Raw genomic sequence first — 19,001 nt, 5'->3', positions numbered from 1 at the left:
ATGCATGTAGGCATGTAAGTATGCAGCTCAATGCAAGTAGGCATGTAAGTAAGCAGTTCAATGCAAATACGCATGTGAGTATGCAATTTAATGCAAGTAGGCAAGTAAGTATGCGGTTTAATGCAAATAAGCATGTAAAGTATGCAGTGCAATGCAAGTATGCATGTAAGTATGTAGTTCATTGCAAATACACCTGTAACTATGCAGTTCAATGCAAGTAAGCATGTAAGTATGCAGTTCAATGCAAATACACATGTAAGTATGCACTTAAATGCAAGTAAGCATCTAAGTTGTAAGTATGCAGGTCAATGCAAATATGCATGTAAGTATGCAGTTCAATGCAAATACACATGTACGTTCTACAATTATACAGGTATGCATGCCATAATGACATATTATGCTGCACCTGCCCAACTGCACTTGGCCCCATACTAGTTTTGCAGGACTAGCCAAGCATATATGTATCCTACATAGGGTTGCCACCTGTCCGGGATTCACTCGGACAGTTCGGGTTTAGAATCATGCGTCCGGGTTTCAGACAGCCTGAAACCCGGACACATTATTCAGACTGGACTATGGCTTCCCAGCAGGGCTGCTGGCTGCAGTTGTCAAAGCTGAGAGTGTGTGTTACACTCTCTTTCATGCTGTCCAAAGCCAGCACTAACACCCCCCCCCCCACACACACACACACACACACACACACACAGACAGGACAGGAGAGAGGGCTTGATCTGCACCTCTTCCTCTCAGCCCTACCCTTCTGTGTCTGCCCATACTAATTAGAAAAGGAAAGTGTGGGCTGGAAATTTGAAGTCCAGTAGCCTCAGATACATCTGGATGAGAGGTGCTGACTGCCAATGGGTGAGTGAGCTCACCATCCATCTCTGTCTGTGACTGAAGTCTCCCCTTTCCATCTCCTGCCTCTGAGTGAGTAAAATAAAGTAAATTAGGCTTCTCAGAGCACCCCTTACATTAGAGTTCTTCTTTACACCAGAGGCCACAGCTGTTCCCCCTTCAATCAGAGTCTTCTCAGTGTTCCCTCTTAAATCAGGGTTTCCAGAGCATCCCTTATGTTAGAGTCTCCAGTGTTCTCCCTTACATCAGAGTCTGCAGAGCCCCCTTTACAGTGAAAGGGAACTCTGTGAGTTCAGATTTAAAAGGGGAACTCTGGACTCTGATGTAAAGGGTGACTCTTGTTATTAACTTCATATGATTAGAAATGTTATTTAATAGCAAAATATATGTATAGTTTATACTACAAAACAAAATTGCTGTGCGCTGCTAAAGTGTTCAGGTTTGACTTGAAGAAAAAGTGGCAACCCTAATCCTACGCATCCTGAATGCAGCCTCTTTGCCGCTTCAGTGCAGCCTAAATGTAAGCTCATGCAGATCAAATGCACACTACTCTGGAGACACAACTCTTTAAGTGCACTGATACTTGTGCAGGGGTGCATTGACAAACATTTACAAGCAAGTATAGGCAGCAAGTTTACAAGTATGCCTTTATTATGCATTAATGCAGTATATAATTGTGTCCCGTATGGTCATGCAGCTCTCCCATAGGTAGTACTTATACCTCATTATCCAGCCATAGACTGCTCTGTGTCTCTAGGAGCCTCATGCTTGACTTCAGACCACATGTGACTTTAAACATAAGCAAAAATGGCCGCCCTTCTACTTCCTGCCAACACTGCACAAGAATAGGCTATACTGAGCGACCCTGCGCCCTCTAGTGGAGGAAAACTGCAGCCCAATACTCCTGAGACACACACAGAGCACGACCCGGCCAGACCAAACAGCACACTGCCCCCATTGGCCACCGGGAGAATGACCAGACAGTCAGATCTTCGTTTTTTTAAGAAAAACTGCAAATGCAAACTTACCATTCCTGCCGCAAGGCTCTTAATCATAACAGGAGTCCAACCATCACACATCATGGCGGGTTATGTCAAACAAGACCTTCAATTACTTGGTCTCCCTTACATCTGGGGTCCACTCCCCTGTACCTGTATAGCACCCTGCTGGAAAGCATCATAGTGAGAACAAACACTGTACAGGGCTCCATTTTGCAGGGTCCAGCGCCATAAGGCTGTGTTACAGGTAAACCTTGAGGATTCGACTCCTTATCAGTAAGGCTTGGGTACCATCCATTTTGGCTGACAGCTTTTCAAATGGATCTGATTGAAGTCTATGATTCTCAGCAGAACCATTCCGTACTTCCAAATATGCTCCAACAGTACATGCACCACATCAGTGACCATCACCTTACAAGCACTATAGGTGGCTGATAGTTATGTTTATAGCCTGCTCTGTGTCCCGTGCTGTACAATAAAGAAATTCTATTTTTGATTTTGGATTCAATGCTAAGTACTAATGATTTACATAACCTATATTTGTGTAACACATTGAGCAATAGTATCAATAATTGGATGAAACAAGGAGAGGGGCACCTCTGAGTATATATCATAAACAATTTATTATAAAAACAATATCCACTCACATGGAAAGAAGTAAAGTTAAGTTTGGGTGCATCTCTGGGCTGAGGAGGTGGGACTACAGGTCACAGTGAGTCCGCTTCTAACTTGAAAGATGCAGCACATCAAATCCCAGGGAGGATAAGGTGGAACTACAAGTCACAGCAAGTCCTCTTATAGCTGACAAGGTGCAGCACATTGGAACCCAGAGAGGGTGAGTTTGGATCACAGAAAGTCCACTTTGCAGGGTGTAGATTCCAGGTATGGGAATGATGGGAAACGGATGTAAAAAACACCTATAAATTGTTTATGATATATACTCCGAGGCGCCCCTCTCCTTGTTTCTTCCTAGTTCTACTGGAACTTGCTTCTGGTCTCCCTGGTGGCAGCCCTGACAGACTCACCTATTTTTCCCTTGACACTTTGCCTCTGGACTATTATGGACTATATATTGTCATATTGAGGTATCTGAGCATTGCGCCTTTTACTTGTTAATATCAATAATTGGATGACGATGACCAAGGTCAATAGTGTTTGATGCAGTCAGCTGTGTGAAGATGCGCAGCATACTTGAATATTTACTTAGCTCTAAGGTGCTCTCTGGCACAGCAGGGATTGTGGGTCTGATAGCAGCTGCAAAAAAGTATTCTACTTACCCCACTATGTGCATAAATTGCAACTGAGTATATGACTCCAATGATGGAAAGTCCGATGAGTCCAACAAGAACTTTCAAAACCTCTCTGTGCAATTTGAAATTCACAGGTTTGGGATACATAATTGATCTTACAAGGTCTCCCTTTGCTGTGTTGAATCCTAGGAGTCAACATATATTGAAATTCAGATGAAAGTCATACAAATGTGAATCTATGATTTAATTTAAACCTGGTAAATTAGGAGATGATAACTAAGGATGAATATCATTCAAATTGGCATAATTTTTCTTGATTACAGCAGCCATGGCCATATTTGGGTAAGGAATCACCCCTTATCCATGCTCCTTCACTTATATTGCTGATAACTTCTCCAGGGCAGAAGCTGTTATTTGGAGAGTGGCACCATAGTGTCTGGTTATCACATAAAAGACATGGATCTACAGTATATCATGATTTTTTTTTTGTCAAAAAATGTGTGTTTTTATTTACACTTTACATTTTCTTTAAAGAGTAGGAGTATGTATCCCTCACTCATTCACATAGGGGGGACTAGTATCTGGCTTCACCCTTATTGTTAAAAGAGGCTTTCAGATTCCAGTAAACCTCCTGCCCTAGTGCTTATCAACATAGGGACAACATGCTTTGCTAAGGGGTCCCCACCTGGAGGGGGGGCACACTTATCCCCCTCTTGTCTGGCCTGCCAGGCTGCATACTTGAATAAGGATCTGGTTTGGAATTTTAGGGGGACCTCATGTTTTTTTATGATTTGTGTGAGACATTCACCGTTAAAATTATTCCCAGATCTAAAAGGTCTAAAATTTGGGTGGGACCTCATGCTGTATTTTTTTTCCTTTTGTTTTTTTGGTGGGGTCTCTTGTAAATTTAATATCAGGCCTGAAGGGAATGGTATGAATTATGAGGGAAACCCCCAAACAAAAAAAAAATAGCATGGAGCCCACATAATTCCCTTAAGGTTTGGTATGAATTTTAGGGGAACCCCACCCAAAAAAACATCATGAGGACCCCCAAAATGTTACACCAGACCCTTTCTGGAATGGATTATAAGAGGGAACCCCTTTAAAAATTAAGAATGCAAAGCATGAGGTTCCCCCAAAAATTCAGATAATTGTACACCTCCCTCCTGAACCATGCAAGGCCAAATGCCCTCAACATAGGTGGGTACCTTCCTAGTGGGGTGCCCCCTGGCCAAACACCTTGCCCTCATGTTCATGAGGATAAGAGCCTCTTCCCCACAACCTTTGTGATTGTAGGGGTCTGCGGGCAGGGATTTGGAAGTCCCCATTTAATAAGGTGGCCCCCAGCTACGCCCTCCTTCTCATTCTGAAATCATGTAACCTAAAAATAACCACATTTCATAAATATATCATCTCACCACTGCCATGTCCCATTTCTTTAAAATTAATATAGCAAAATGGTATACAAAAAGTCAAAAATACACACAGACCCCAAAGGTCCCCCCAAAATACATAGCAGACCCCTAAGGGTCTTTTATATATTGTGAAGGAACTTTGAAGGGGTCTGTGTGATTTTTTTTTCTTTTAAATAGAAGTGCAATTTTCATTGCTAGCAATTTAAACTGTGTTTTTTTTTTTGTAAATGTCATCTTTGCTTTAGAATATCCTACAGCAAGAATGAAGGGTCTGGTATAGATTGCCTGGCGGCCTATTTTATTTTTTTTTGCATAGAGCCCCCCCCAAAAAAAAGCATTAGGCCCCCCGTGAAATCCATACTTGACTCTTTGGGTCTGGTATGGAATTTAAGAGTGACTCCATGGAAAAAAAAAGTGTGACATCCCCCTAAAAATCTATACCAGACTCTTAATCCAAGCATACAGTGCCCCAGCCCCCCATGGACCATACAAGGCCACATGTCCTCATCATGGGGTGGAACCTTATCAGGGGGGATCCCTTTGGCAAAGCATCTTGTACTCATGTTAACAAAGAAAAGGGCCTCTTCACCACAACCTTTGCCCATCGATTGTAGGGGTCTGCAGGGAATCTGGTCTGTAGGGAATCTGGTAGACCCCTTTAATAAGCGGGGCCCAAATATGCCCCCTTCTCATTCACAAAAAAATGTGATCTAAAAATAAACACAAAAAAATAAATATAACAACTCAACACTGCCATATGACATTTCTCTATAATGAATCCAGTTCTACACCAATCAAATAATCAAGGTGTGGTGCATACCCCAAATACCCCATTGAACCAATAATCTGAAAAGGACTGGAAAAACTGGGTCAAAACTGCACTCCTGAACTATGAAAACTTTAACAAAATATTTTATTACTACAAAAAAAATATCAGAACAGCTCATGACTCCACAAGTAAAAAAAACAACAGATGTGTTGTTTTTTTTATTGGTGGAGGGTCATAAAGTGTTCTCATATGTTTTTGTATTGGTAAAATATTTTGTTATGTTGTTTATAATTCAGGAGTGCAGTTTTACCCCTATTTTTTTAGCCTTTGTTCAGAGTATTAGAGACACCCAAACATTTGACAAATCCTTTAATAAAAAAATTTAAATCTCCCAAAAAATATTCCTCATTGTAAATCCATCATCACAAAGCTCACTGCCACCAACTCATGCAAAAAAAAATAACCTGATGACCCATCAACACACAGCTGATCTTTGATGGAAACACTAGCCGAATGAGAGCTCCTCGAGCTGCCATCAGCTATATAAAGGAAGGGGCGAGGATAGAGGTGACATTATTGCCCATATACCGCCATGGCCATATTTAGGCAATGATGTAAGACTCCATTCACTGCCCATTTTATTACATGGCTGGCCATTCTTGGCCATGTAAATAAATGGGCTGGGTGACATCTGTGGTTGGTAAGGATGCAGCCGCATTAAGCTGAAAGCTGTCAAGTTCATTCAATTTTAAAAATTTCACTGTGAATGTCAGACAATGGTGGGCAGTTATACAAAATGCATATATTAATATATATTTCTGCAAAATGGGGCAATACCAGCTTTTGATAGAAAAGGTGTACTTACCTTTTACACAGTACACCATTACATATAATGACATTTTTGTTCAATAAATACTTTTTTGAAAAGGCACATTTTTCTGTGTGTTTATTTATTCATATCACCTATATCTGTATGGAATGGTTCAGCTAAAGATCTAATGTTTCCCTGTTCAAATATGTTAAAAAGGGTAACAATTTCCATGGGGTGCTTCATTTTTCACATGACAGGTACCCAGTGATAAAGTCAAATCTCTGTAAATTTAATACTGATACTGTAAACTTTGAATGAGAAAGCTTGAATTCTTGATTTGTAGAGTGGGGATAAATTAATAATTCAGAAAAGACAAAACATACAGTATATGAGTTCTTTTTTCTGGCAATAATTTTTTGCAGTCATAATGAACTAATGAGTGAATATTGTCAATCTAATTTAACAAAAGTGTACAGTTTAGTTATTTTTTATTTTCTATTTTGCTATAATATCATCACCTGTTTGTAGGACGACAGCTTTTACCAGCCCATCTGCAGGTGGCTTTGTCTTAACAACCTCGGTTCCACAATACAATATATGTCCACGACAATTTTCACCAATGTATGTTTTCCATGGAATTTCATTGTCCACATTTGGCAGTGGGACTTTTGTTATAGGAACACTTTCTCCTTTGAAACACAGAATTGTAAAATACTAATTAGGATCAAGATATATCTAAAGAAAGACTTGTACAAAAGGTAGGTCAAGAAATTGTTCACATTTGTAACTACTACAGTACCTTCTACCACATGTTATAGTTGTCCCAGGATAGTCTCAACTTCTGTAAACAGTGGCTGAGCTTTCCACAGAAAGTAAGAGACGCTAGGATATCATCAAATATATTAGAGCATTGTCATAGTAGATCCGTAGGGGCAAAGGTTTTTTTGAAGTTATTCAAAGAGCCTTTCAAGGTGAAATACGTACTATAGCTATATGTTATTATATTTGAAAATATACATTAAATATGATTGAAGTTGAGTGTGTTTTGAATGGCTCTTATTATCTCCCTTTGTGTGTCTCCCAACTACTCAAATACTGTGGGGCTTTGAGTATCCTGCACTGTGAAGATCCTGGCTGGCCAAGGGATCTGATTATCTTTTGCTGTTTAGCCCCTGGCTCCCATAGTGATTTGAGCATCTTGTGCAGGATCTAGCACTGCACAGAAGCACTACTGTTACCAACACAGCAAAGCCTGCACAGAAGCAATACTGGTACAAATACACCTTAGCATCTTGTCCAAAAGTACTACAATTAGCAGCACAGCCCGGTATCTTGCACAGGACCACTACTGCTACCTGTACAGCCCAATATCAAGCATAGGAACATTGCTGGTAGCAAAACAGGAGCCTTGCTACTAGCACAGTAGGAGCATGGACCTGAGCTGGGTGACTTGAGCTTCCTCGTGGACTCTTGGGGATAACAGTGGAAGAGCAGGAGGCAGCCACCATTGAACCTATGTTGGTCCATGAACCTGGACATGTTCCTCGAAATCCCCTGGGCTTCTTTTTGGTCTTGATAAGTTTGAGGAGTGTTTATTGTAGCCACCTCAATTTCTCTTGGGTTTCCTTTCTCTAGGTATCGTAGACTGGTGCACCTGGCATGGACTGTTGTAAAACATGTATTCTTACAAAAATGGCACAATTTTTGGAATAAGTTGCTTTCAAAACAGGATTCTTGGTCTGAATGTCTCTTCAGTGAACATTTATAAAAAAGTGCTTCCAGAGTATCTGGGCAGGAGTCTTGGCAGTCTGGTCACAGGTCAGTACCAAACTTGGTAAATTGGTCCACCATACCTTGAACATGATGGTTTCTGTTTTCTGACATTTGGGGAGTGATACAGTTGATTGTGAGTACTTCCAGTGGGGCAGATGTGAGTAAGATGGTCTTTGAATGTGGGAGAAAACACAGCTACATTGCCTAGATCAGGGGTGTCAAACTTAATTTCAATGTGGGCCGCATCAGCATTATTGCTGTATTTATTAGACTATGTACATTTATACAGGCCTTTTTTCTTAGAGAATAGGTTTAGGAAATCAACCATGCCCCTCCTGCCTCCCCCGAACCACGTGACACGGTGAGTGTGGCCAAATTGCACTAACAATGGGAGGATCTTAAAGGGGCAATAAATACCAGGAGTGCATTATGTGCAGAGTTTACTATATACCCAGATAGCAAGGATAACTTGCCACACATTTGTGGCAGTGTTGAATTGTAAGTCTGCTAACTTGCTGCATATTTTTACTGGCAAGTTGTAGACTTACAGAGCACTTGAAGCATAAGTTCTAGTTGACATTTTTCTCATTTGTAGCAAATTTTCATGGCAAATCTCTAGCAAGAGCAAAGTTGCAGTGGTGAGTGTACAAGCAAGAGCTCTGCAAGTCTATAGCATGAAAATTCAGCCACAGTGACCCCTGTGGTGGGATGACTATTGCACAACATATCTGAACCCGAACTTGCAGCAGACTTGCAGAATGTTTGCAAAGAAAGTTGATCTGGAGTCATGCATCGTGGACTTGATGCAATTGTGCAGCAAACTTGTGAAGTCTGGCAAGTCTAGCAATAGCTTAGCAAGTCATTTTCAAACTTTCAGCACAATTGCTTGCTATCTGAGCTACATAATGCAGAGTTCAGGGGCACACTTTGCACAGAGTGCAGGGTTTAGCAGTGTGCTACATACAGAGTGCAGGGTTTAGGGATGTGCTATGCACAGCGTGAAGGGTTTAGCTTGCTTTCACAGGGTGTCTACATTTCACTTTCACCCCTCCTTGGCTCTGACCTCTTTACCACTCTCCTCCATCCCCAAATTCTGCACACATCTCCCGCCACAGCTCTCATCTCTCTACCACCCCCCTCCCACACAAAAGCTTCCTTGCGTCTCACCTACCCGGCCTGGCTCTAGTACCTAGTACCTCCTGACAGTCTAGACGACTCTGCCTCTCTTTCTCACTAGCAGGGAGATCATTAGTTGGCATCTGTACACCCGGGCACAGATTGGGATTATAGTGCAGCATACCACATGATGCCCCATCCCACACTGTATCTGCATCTCCTTTGTCCTCACCATGAGTCAGACATCTCAAGTCTCCCACGAGCTGCGGGAGCCTCCCGCATTTGTTTGCGGGCTCCCGGACACCCGCGAATGCAGGGCGATCTCCCTGATGCACCTGTCACTCAGCCACAGACAGACAGACAGACAGAGCAGCCCGAGCGGCCAAATGGAGTATGGCCGCTCTGTCTGTGGCTGAGTCAGGGGCAGGCTGGGCTGGGGTGCAGGAACGTTAGTGCTGTGAGCGGACATCTGTCCTGTCACAGCGCTGTTCCCTGCTTCTGAGCTGACAGTCTGTGTCCCTTCAGAGCAAAGCCAAATGGAAGAGGGTGGATCGGCTCTGCCTCCTCCAACCCCCTCTCTCACTGTGCCCGCCCACACTCTGAGCAGCCTGTGTGCTGCGTCTGTGAATAGGATGTGTGGGCGGGAACATTTAAAATGAGAGCAGACGGTGTCCTGTTTGGGAGGCTCTGGATGCTGATGACTGAGCCTCGTGCTGGGTCCTTCCTTCCAAGTAAGTGAGCTGTGACCGGCCTCTCCCTTCTCTCTCCCTTCCTGCTTGCTCCCAAATTCCTCCCCCCCTCTCTGCATATAAGGAGGTTTCATTCTGCAGCCTGTGCAGTACCTGGTCCTGTGTACTATGATGTGGGCTCACACTGGTGTGCTGTAGTGAGTGTTGGTGATCTCACTGTCTTCCTGCACGTTACCCCCCCAGTCAAATGCAGCCTCACCGTGCCCATGAATTGCAGCCGCACTATACCCATAAAATGCAGCAACTGTGACCCCTGGCGGCATGTAACCAACCCCCCCGCCCGCTCGTTATCTGACTGGCACTTACCACATCTTGGTGGCGGATCAAGCAGCAGATGACGGCTGTGAGCTGTGGAACGGGCAACGGGTCAGGGAGCGGCTCCTGTGTCCTCCATGCTTTTCCTCCTGCTAGATGACAAATAGGAGCGCCTGACCTTTCTGCAAATCAGGTGATGTTTATCAGACCCGCGCTTCCTGATTGGCAAAGAGGTAGTTCAGTGTTAGAAAAGCAAATATTTGCTTTTCTAACACACCTGGGTGGGCTCCAAGCGCAATGCTCTGCGCGAAATGTCACCTCCCTGAAATGAGTTTGAAACCTCCCTGAAATGGGTTTTTGCAGGTTGGGATGTCTGATGAGTGCAGGGCAGACAGGGATCTGTGAGAGCCATTAAGAGGAAGGTTGTCCTTGTAGACACAGGAGTCTTCTGGGTTTAAAAGTGACAGTGGTGAGAAGAGAGAGGAGGGCAGGCACCACGTTCCAGCTGAAAAGAAGCCCTGGGTGTAAGGGTCACATGAAATGGCCTGGTGGGTGGGTTTCAGCTCATGGGCCTTGTGTTTGACATATGTGGTCTAGATGGATCAGGTTATCTGATGAGGAAAAAGGCCATTTCCCCACATCCTTGGCCTGGTGGTTGTGGGGGCCTGTATGCAGAAGGCTCTTCAGAATCTAATAGCCCTCTTTAAAAATAAGAGATGGGAGTAGATGTGTTGGTAGCTTTTTTCTTTTAGTGGACTGGCAGGTATCGTTCATCGTGATTTATAGGAATGTTCATTACATGATGATGGAATTAATGATGGATGATGGCATTTTTTCCAACAAAAACTGGTCAATGTGTTAATTTGCTTAACTTTTTTTGTGACTGAGTAGCAGTACTATGTACCCCTCACTCATATATATGGGGAGTGGTATCTGGGATAGGAATATATTAATAATTCCTCTGCTATCTCATTAAAGAATTTGGAAGAGGTAGAAGATCAAGTGAAAACACTGATATGATATTTCAATTAATTTTTTTAAACAACATTACTTTGAAGAGGAAGGTAAAGTAGGAAGATAAAGTAGGGCATTTATTAGCAATTTCAACACAGGCTCAGCAGCTGCCTAGATACATAGAGAAACCAATACATTAAAGCGGAGTTCCACACAAAAATGGAACTTCCGCTTTTCGGAACCCTCCCCCCCTCCGGTGTCACATTTGGCACCTTTCAGGGGGGAGGGGGGTGCAGATACCTGTCTAAGACAGGTATTTGCACCCACTTCCGGCATAGACTCCCATGGGAGTCTATGCCTCTTCCTGTCCCTCCGCGCTGTCTCCCGGGAAACATACAGCTCCCAGGAGATAGCGGGGACCAGTTACGATGCGCAGTGCGACTCGCGCATGCGCAGTAGGGAACCGGGATTTGAAGTTGCAACGCTTCACTTCCTGATTCCCTCACCTAGGATGGCGGCGGCAGCTGCCGAGAACCGAGCAGGTTCTCGGCGTCGCCTGCCGACATCGCTGGACCCTGGGAGAGGTAAGTGGCCATTTATTAAAAGTCAGCAGCTGCAGTATTTGTAGCTGCTGGCTTTTAATATTTTTTTTTTTTGGCGGTTTAGGTGGACCCCCGCTTTAAATGGGAATAGTGGTCTCTTCTACTTGTGATATAATAGAAACATTTACCAATTTTTGAGCTAGTTGCTGTATATCCCCGTAAAAGCAGGAGCGCAACTACAGGGGTCGCAATTGTGGCTTGGTCCCATGCTCCAGAGGGTCCTTGAAAGTCCCCTGTACACTTGAACAGGAGGGGCAGAGGGGATAGCATAGAGAGGAACCAATCCCCTCTGTTTTCCTTCTGCAGCTGCTAAAAGCCTGCTTCTCTTCCTTTCTGTCCCACAGGCATTCAGCGGCTGCAGGAGGAAAATTAAGGAGATTGGCCCCTCTATATGTCACCCTCCACCCCTCCTATTCAGCTTCCTTTTATTTCTACTTCACTTATCCCCCTGCAGCACTGCCTGCTTCACCTCTCCCGCCAGCTACTTCGGGGGATGTGTCAGAATGAAGAGCAGGGAAGGGGCTGGCAAATATGTCATTTTCCAGGCCCCTTCCTTTTTTGAATGGACAAAGTCAGTTATTAGTACCAGGAAGTCACCGGGCTGAGAGGGAAGGGCCCCAGGATGGGAGGAAAGGGCCTGGCCGGTGGGGTGGGAGACTTCATGGTTTCTTCCCTGAAGATTACATTGGAAGAGCTGGAAGGAGAGTTTCCTAATAATAAGGCCCTTAGGTAGATGGTCTCTCAGAAGAGGTATATAAGACTTATGAAGAAATTCTTTCCATTACTATTAGACACTATTAATGTATCTTTTGAGTTCAATTTATTACCAACCTCTATGTATGAGGTGATTTTGGAGGCTATATTGAAGCCAGGTAAGGATGCAATGCATCCAGACTCATACCACACAATATCCTTGCTCAGATGTCAAATTAATAGCTAAAATATAAGCAAATTACTTGGTTGCAAAAATACATAAAAAATGAATCCCAAACAAACAGGCTTTATGCCTAACAAATCTACAGATGTTAATATTCAACGCATTTTACAATATACCTATGCCTCTGGATAATACTGGAACTAATGCCGCGTACACACGGCCGGACTTGCCAACGAGCTAAACTTTGTCAGCATTTCCGACGGAGAGATTTAGAACATGTTCTATATCTGAGTCCATCGGAAATGCCGACAGAAAAAGTTCGATGGGGCATACACACAGTCGGAATCTGACTCCCATCTGACTTTTGCTGTCGGGAAGTCCGGCTGTGTGTACGCGGCATAAGGTTCAAATAGCATCAAAAAGTTTAATTTTGTGGGCAGTAATGGAAAAATGTAATTTTGGCCCCAAATGTATTAAAAGTAAATTTCCTATCATGGTCATTGTAAAACAATTTGAATGAATAACTTTTGTTTCCTTAATTTAAACTGCCATCTGGCACTTTACAAGTGTGCCATTTATCCATATTAATATTTTCAATAGCTACTGATTCATTGGCAGCAATGATCATACATTCCTTGGCCATCAATGGGTTTTAACTGGGTCATATAGAAAAAATATAGTGCTATATGAGTCTTTGGCCATTTTTCAGGATTACTAATAAATTGCAGCAGGTCTGTACTGCTGCTTATTGATGAACTGAAGTTCCCTTTACTTAGCTGTGCCACATCCAATAAGATGGTTACCTCTTTTAAATAATTATGAGTATCAACTTCTTTAAATCCTAAGATGTACACTTCATGAGAAGTGGATCCACACATTGTTAAATGTCGGGCACAGTGAAACCTTTGTGTATTGTAAAGAATATCAGTTGAACATTTAATAGTATCTTCTGAGATCTTTTATAGAAAAAGATACTCTTAAAAAACTCCAGATTAATCATAGAAACATTACAGCATCCAACTCTTGAAGATGGTATTGATACACCTAGTCCACATACCCTGTATACATTTTAAAGCTACCCAGATGCAACATGATGTGGACTTAGCAAAACGGGATTCAACCCTCTGTATCAATTACTAGGTGCATGTGTGGGAGATAGGATTATTACTTCTACCTTTTTCAAACCCACCGACAGGAACAGTTTTATCCCTTTAGACTCCTGCCACCATCGCTCCTGGTTATCTGCCGTCCCTAAGGGTCACTTTTTACGCCTTAGGCGGAATTGCTCGGATCTAGATAACTTTTATAGTGAAGCCTCTACTTTAAAATCGAGGTTCATGAGCAAAGGTTATGATGAGACAGTCCTGGACTCCTTGATCTGTGAGATAGGGAACAGGGACCGCAGGGACTTACTAGCTGATGGACCTCCCCAAGTAGAAAACAGAGAGGACTTTGGACTGGCCTTCTTAACCGCCTATTCAAGCCAACATTGGGCCATTAAAAGAATCATCAGAAAACATTGGCCGGTTCTCAAGAACGATCGGGTCCTGGGGCCCTTATTGACAGATAAACCTCGTGTTTTGTTTAGAGGGGCCACCAGTTTTAGACATATTTTGGCACCTAACGTACCTGACCCCCCTATACCTCACAGTTTTTTTGGTGATCTTACGGGGTTTTCCCCATGTAGGAGGTGCAAGGTCTGTAGGGTCAATACATTGAGCGATAGGAGGTTGACTGAATTCACCTCAGTAAATACGGGCCTTTCATATCCCATAAAATCACCGATTACATGCACCACTAAATGTGTGGTATATTTACTTAGGTTTCCTTGTGGACTAGAATATGTAGGACGCACCATTAGGATGTTGCACGTAAGACTAGGTGAACACATCACCAACATCAAACAAGGTTTTGTCAAGCATAGTGTCTCTAGACACTATGACCTTGTACATAATAGAGATCCCACTGGTACCATCTTCATTGGTATTGAAAAATACGTCCCCCATTGGTGTGGCAGCAATGGCAAGAGAGCCATTTCTAGATCCGAGACTCACAGGATCTATAAACTTGGCTCTCATGCCCCCAATGGTTTGAACATCGAATGGGACATCAACTGTTTTATTAATAACAGTTGATGTCCCTGTAGACGATTCTGATTATTTTTGTGGGTTACAGTCATTGTCCCCATTAATGAGAAGCTTTTGCATTACATATGTTCTGCTCTGTTGGTGTCAGGTAACAATGACTATATGGATTTATTTTCCTATATAAGAATATTTTTTATACACTTTACATATATGTATATATATATGTTATCTATAGCTTTCATGAGTTATTTATATTCTGGGAAATGACTCCTCTCTTTTTGTCTAGATGTGTAGGGCAACCTTTTTTGTTTAGCTATTAGCAATATTAATAACTTTTTGTCATGGAGTACTATGTCCACCTACTAATTATACATAGTATGGTTTTCTTTTAATTGTCCACTAGATGGCATCTGTTCGATTAGCATGGTGGATTGCCTATTGAACAGCTTGCATAGCAGGCGATTAACATCTTGATATTTTTTTCCTGTCCTTTCAATACGGTGAGCAGCAGTTATCTTAGCCAATAGCGGCGCTTTACGTAGCGCCGTTTGGCTATTTAGTGGGTATGCGCGTGCGTGATCACGTACCCCTGATGACGTCAGTTGTGACGAAACAGTCGTAGGGTCACAACATGAGCTCGTATCGCGCATGCGCGATTCAATTTTAAACGGCGATTCAGCCTTTTACTTCTCTGTTTGGATTTCTGCGGATTTTCACCCTGTTTTTGAGCCATGTATATCATGCCTAATTTTTAATAAACCGGTTTGGCAACCTACACTATGGGAATCCTCCTTTTTCTTCCATAACATGGTCAATTTGCTGGAGTTCCTGAGCCTTTTAAGTATCCTGTCACTTCATGGTCTGGAGCAATCCCCGCTGTCGCCTGGGACATTCTTCGGAAGGAGGAAGGAGGGTCGAGGACCATCTGCCGACGTTCGATTGTATGATCTACTAAGCCTGTATTGACCCCCCTGAGTAAGGGCGGTCGCAGGCTTTTCAATAAGCCTCCATTTCTCTCACATCTGGTGACGGGCAGCACTATTCAGTCGGAATACCACACTGGGATTTCTCAACATATTTTTCTTATTTGCAAATAATTTTGGATATTTATTGGGACTTAGTTTTGAACTATTTCACTATTTTTTGGTCAAATATTTATGCACTTTTTTATTGTATGTAATACCACTACTTTATACATTCTCTTATTAATCTGTTTATCTTGTCCAGTGCTGCACTTTATATATATATATATATATATTTACATTACACTTTTTGCCCTTGTATCGGGGTTATAGTGTTCAGCAGCAGGTCTTCCATCACGGTTTATATTTTTTTAACACTATTGAGTTTCATATTATATGCACCTAGCTCAATCCTTTTTGTTTATTTTTTTGCATGTGTGGGAGAGGTAGATCTGTTAGAGGTGATGGGGGGGGGGGGTATTCTCTGGGTAGTGCACAGATTTTCCAATAATTGAATAAAATGTGGATATTGGTTAAGGAATCATAAGCCATGGGTTTACATTTTTTTGTTATACCTATTTGGAGTAACTACTGTATATTTAAGCGAGTGGTAGTGCAGAAGGGAATTGCCCTTTGGAAACAATGGGTTATTTTAGGCTTTTAGCAATTGTATTGTAATGACTCCCTGCAATCATTTATACAGTTTAAGGGAGGCATTCTCAAAATCTAAACAAAGTTTTATCTGTATATGCAATTGATGCACGTAGTAGAGGATGTGATGCTATCTGGTCATACAAAGTGTATTTTTTTCCTCTGTATACAACATATTATTACATGGATTTACAGATGAAAGGAAGCTATTTCCCCATTGTCAGATTAAACTGATTAGCACTGCCAGCTGTATCCAGCGATAATGATTGAGAGAACATTTTCCGACAGGCAGGTTGTACACAAGTCTATCGATAGACACTATATTTAAAGGAGTTTTTCATTTTATTGTTGCACTTTAAGCATAATTAAAATCACTGCTCCTGCAAAAACGATTGTTTAAAAAAATAAAAATGTATTGATGCATGTCCCCCAGGGCAGTACCCATATCCCTTTTATGGCAAATTACTTCCATATAAGCCTTCAAAAATGGGCATTTTTCGGCTCCTATAGACTTCAATGGGGTTTGCTGTTCAGATTAGAACATTTCCCCTGGTCGGGAGTTCTGCTGCAAACCAAACAGGGGGGTGTTCTGCCCATTCAGCAGGCGGCCGCCGGCATACTTAACAGCCAGTAAATAACATGGTTGTTAAGGAGTGGGCAGCCACTGCGTCCTTATGAACCGATGAGTTATTCAGCTGTGAGCAGGGTTCCCCGCTGACAGATGAATGAAGAAAAAAGAAATGCCGGCAATGACAAATTAAGAAAAAAGAACAGCGTGGGGTCCCCCCAATACATACCAGGCCCTTGGGATCTGGTATGGAGTTTGAGGGGAACCCCCTTGCCAAAATTTAAAATAACGTGGGTCCCCCCAAAATCCATCCCCGTGTGACGTTGCTGACCAGGTGCATGCTGGCTCTGCGACATCACAAGGGGCCGGGGCCACCCGCTGACATCACCGGGTAGCATCGCCACTTAGTTTATTTAGCGGCAGGAGGCGACGGAGCTGTCAGACGGCGGGAGCCCATGTCGGGAGCAGAGCTTTTTTTTCTGGGTCGGCGGTGGTGGCAGGCGTCGTAATTGACGATGGATTTACAACGGGAGACATTTTTTTTATTGTATTTTTAATACAGGACAGAAACTGCCTACTGTCTTTTTTTACACTACAATTTTACTTGTACTATGTACCCAATACTTATTTACATGGGGGGCCAGGATCTTGTTATAGAGGGCTTCGAAACTTCGATAAGCCCCTGTCCCGCCTGCCCCCACAACCCTGGCCTTTGTCCATATCAACATGGGGTCAAGGTGCTTTGGGGGGGCAGAGCCTCCCTGACCCAAAGCATCCACCCATGTTGAGGGCATGGGGCCTGGTGTAGTTCAGTAGAGGGTGCGCTCACTCGTCCACCCCTCTTTCCTGACCTGTCAGCGGCATGTTCAGATAAGGGTCTAGTATGGATATTGGGGGGGGCCTCACGCCGTTTTTTCTTAAATTTAGGCATGGAGATTCCTCTCAAAATCCATACCAGACCCGAAGGGCATAGTACGGATTGGTCGCGGGGGCATGCCATTTTTATCCTTAATTTTTCATTGCCGACAACTCTTTATTTACATTCAACTGTCAGCGGGAACCCCACTGACAGCTGATGACTCATCGGTTGTTAAGGACGCCAGCGGCCGACCATTCCTTAACAATGCAGTATTAACTACTGTAAGTAAATACGTTGGCTACCACCAACTTCATAAAATAACTAATGTGGTATTTTAGTAGCAGTTATTTGTAAATGCCTGAAAACTTTTAAAAAAATGCTGCATGGTATTTTACCGCGTTTTTTTAAAAATGCTCCATATCGCTTCATGAACGGAGCCCAGAGAGAGAGAGAGAGAGATAGAAAGAGAGGCAGACAGAGAGTGAGAGTGTATAGGTGAGAGGGGGATCGTGTGCTGTCATGTCTCTCCAAGCTATGCCGCACAACGGATCAGCAAATTTACAAGGGCTACAACGAAATAGAGAGTACATTTTCACAAGTACACAAAAGCTATTTAGGTTATAACAGTATTATCTACTAAATTGTGCAAAATTGTGTTGTTTTGAGTACAGTGGAACCTCGGATTGTGAGTAACGCGGTTTACGAGCGTTTCACAAAATATGAGATATTTTTGTCTCCGGTGCCCCCCGCACCTCTTGCCACGTGCGGTACTGCATAGACAAGCAGTGGCTGTGAAGCAGAGTTTCCATTATTTCTTATGGGGAAACTCGCTTTGATATACAAGTGCTTTGGATTACAAGCATTCTTCTGGAACAAATTATGCTCGTGATCCAAGATATTACTTTATTTGGGTTTGCAACCACTTTAAATCCTGCAACATTATGGCCACAAATGTATAACTATAACAGATTTTAATTTCCATAGCACACTTGACACATTTGTTGTACCTGTCAACATGCCTTCATTTACCACACAACCCCCTGATATTAGCATGGCATCACAGGGCAGAAAAAACTTCTTCTCTGATAAAACAATGACATCTCCAGGAACCAGATATTTAGACTGTACTTCTTCACACCCTATAAAATAAAAAGTATTATCCAAACTGTTTTCTTTTAAGCATTGTTTGCTACAGTTTTAAGTCCCTGATAATCCGCTATTGCCTCTAATAAATTATATAGCAGTGCAAATGTGCTAAACAGTGTATTGCTCTGTAGGGCCTCATTCACACAGACGTACACAGTGCACATGTGTGCCGGGGTCCTGTCTGCCTGCACAAGATGCACAGGTGTTCCATTCACCTGCATTCAGGCAGTCTCATTCATGTTAATTGGGATGCAATGGCTACATGGACACAGCCGCTGATATGCAAATGCTAATTTGAGAAGAA

At 42.8% G+C, this 19,001-nt stretch overlaps 1 protein-coding gene across 1 annotated transcript in view; it reads right to left on the bottom strand.

The window, feature by feature from the left end:
* Window positions 1–19,001, bottom strand: part of LOC141139848 (probable cation-transporting ATPase 13A5) — a 266,762-nt gene that overhangs the window by 148,965 nt on the left and 98,796 nt on the right. Inside the window, exons 9-11 of the mRNA XM_073626376.1 lie at window positions 18,559–18,690; window positions 6,617–6,787; window positions 3,131–3,288 (exon numbers count right to left, since the gene is read on the bottom strand). Coding sequence (XP_073482477.1) covers window positions 3,131–3,288; window positions 6,617–6,787; window positions 18,559–18,690 — 461 coding nt within the window. The remainder of the gene's footprint in view (window positions 1–3,130; window positions 3,289–6,616; window positions 6,788–18,558; window positions 18,691–19,001) is intronic.

This window comes from Aquarana catesbeiana, linkage group LG04 (assembly GCF_042186555.1).
Source record: "Aquarana catesbeiana isolate 2022-GZ linkage group LG04, ASM4218655v1, whole genome shotgun sequence".
Taxonomy (NCBI): Eukaryota; Metazoa; Chordata; class Amphibia; order Anura; family Ranidae; genus Aquarana; species Aquarana catesbeiana.
This window is presented reverse-complemented; position numbering and strand designations above follow the sequence as displayed.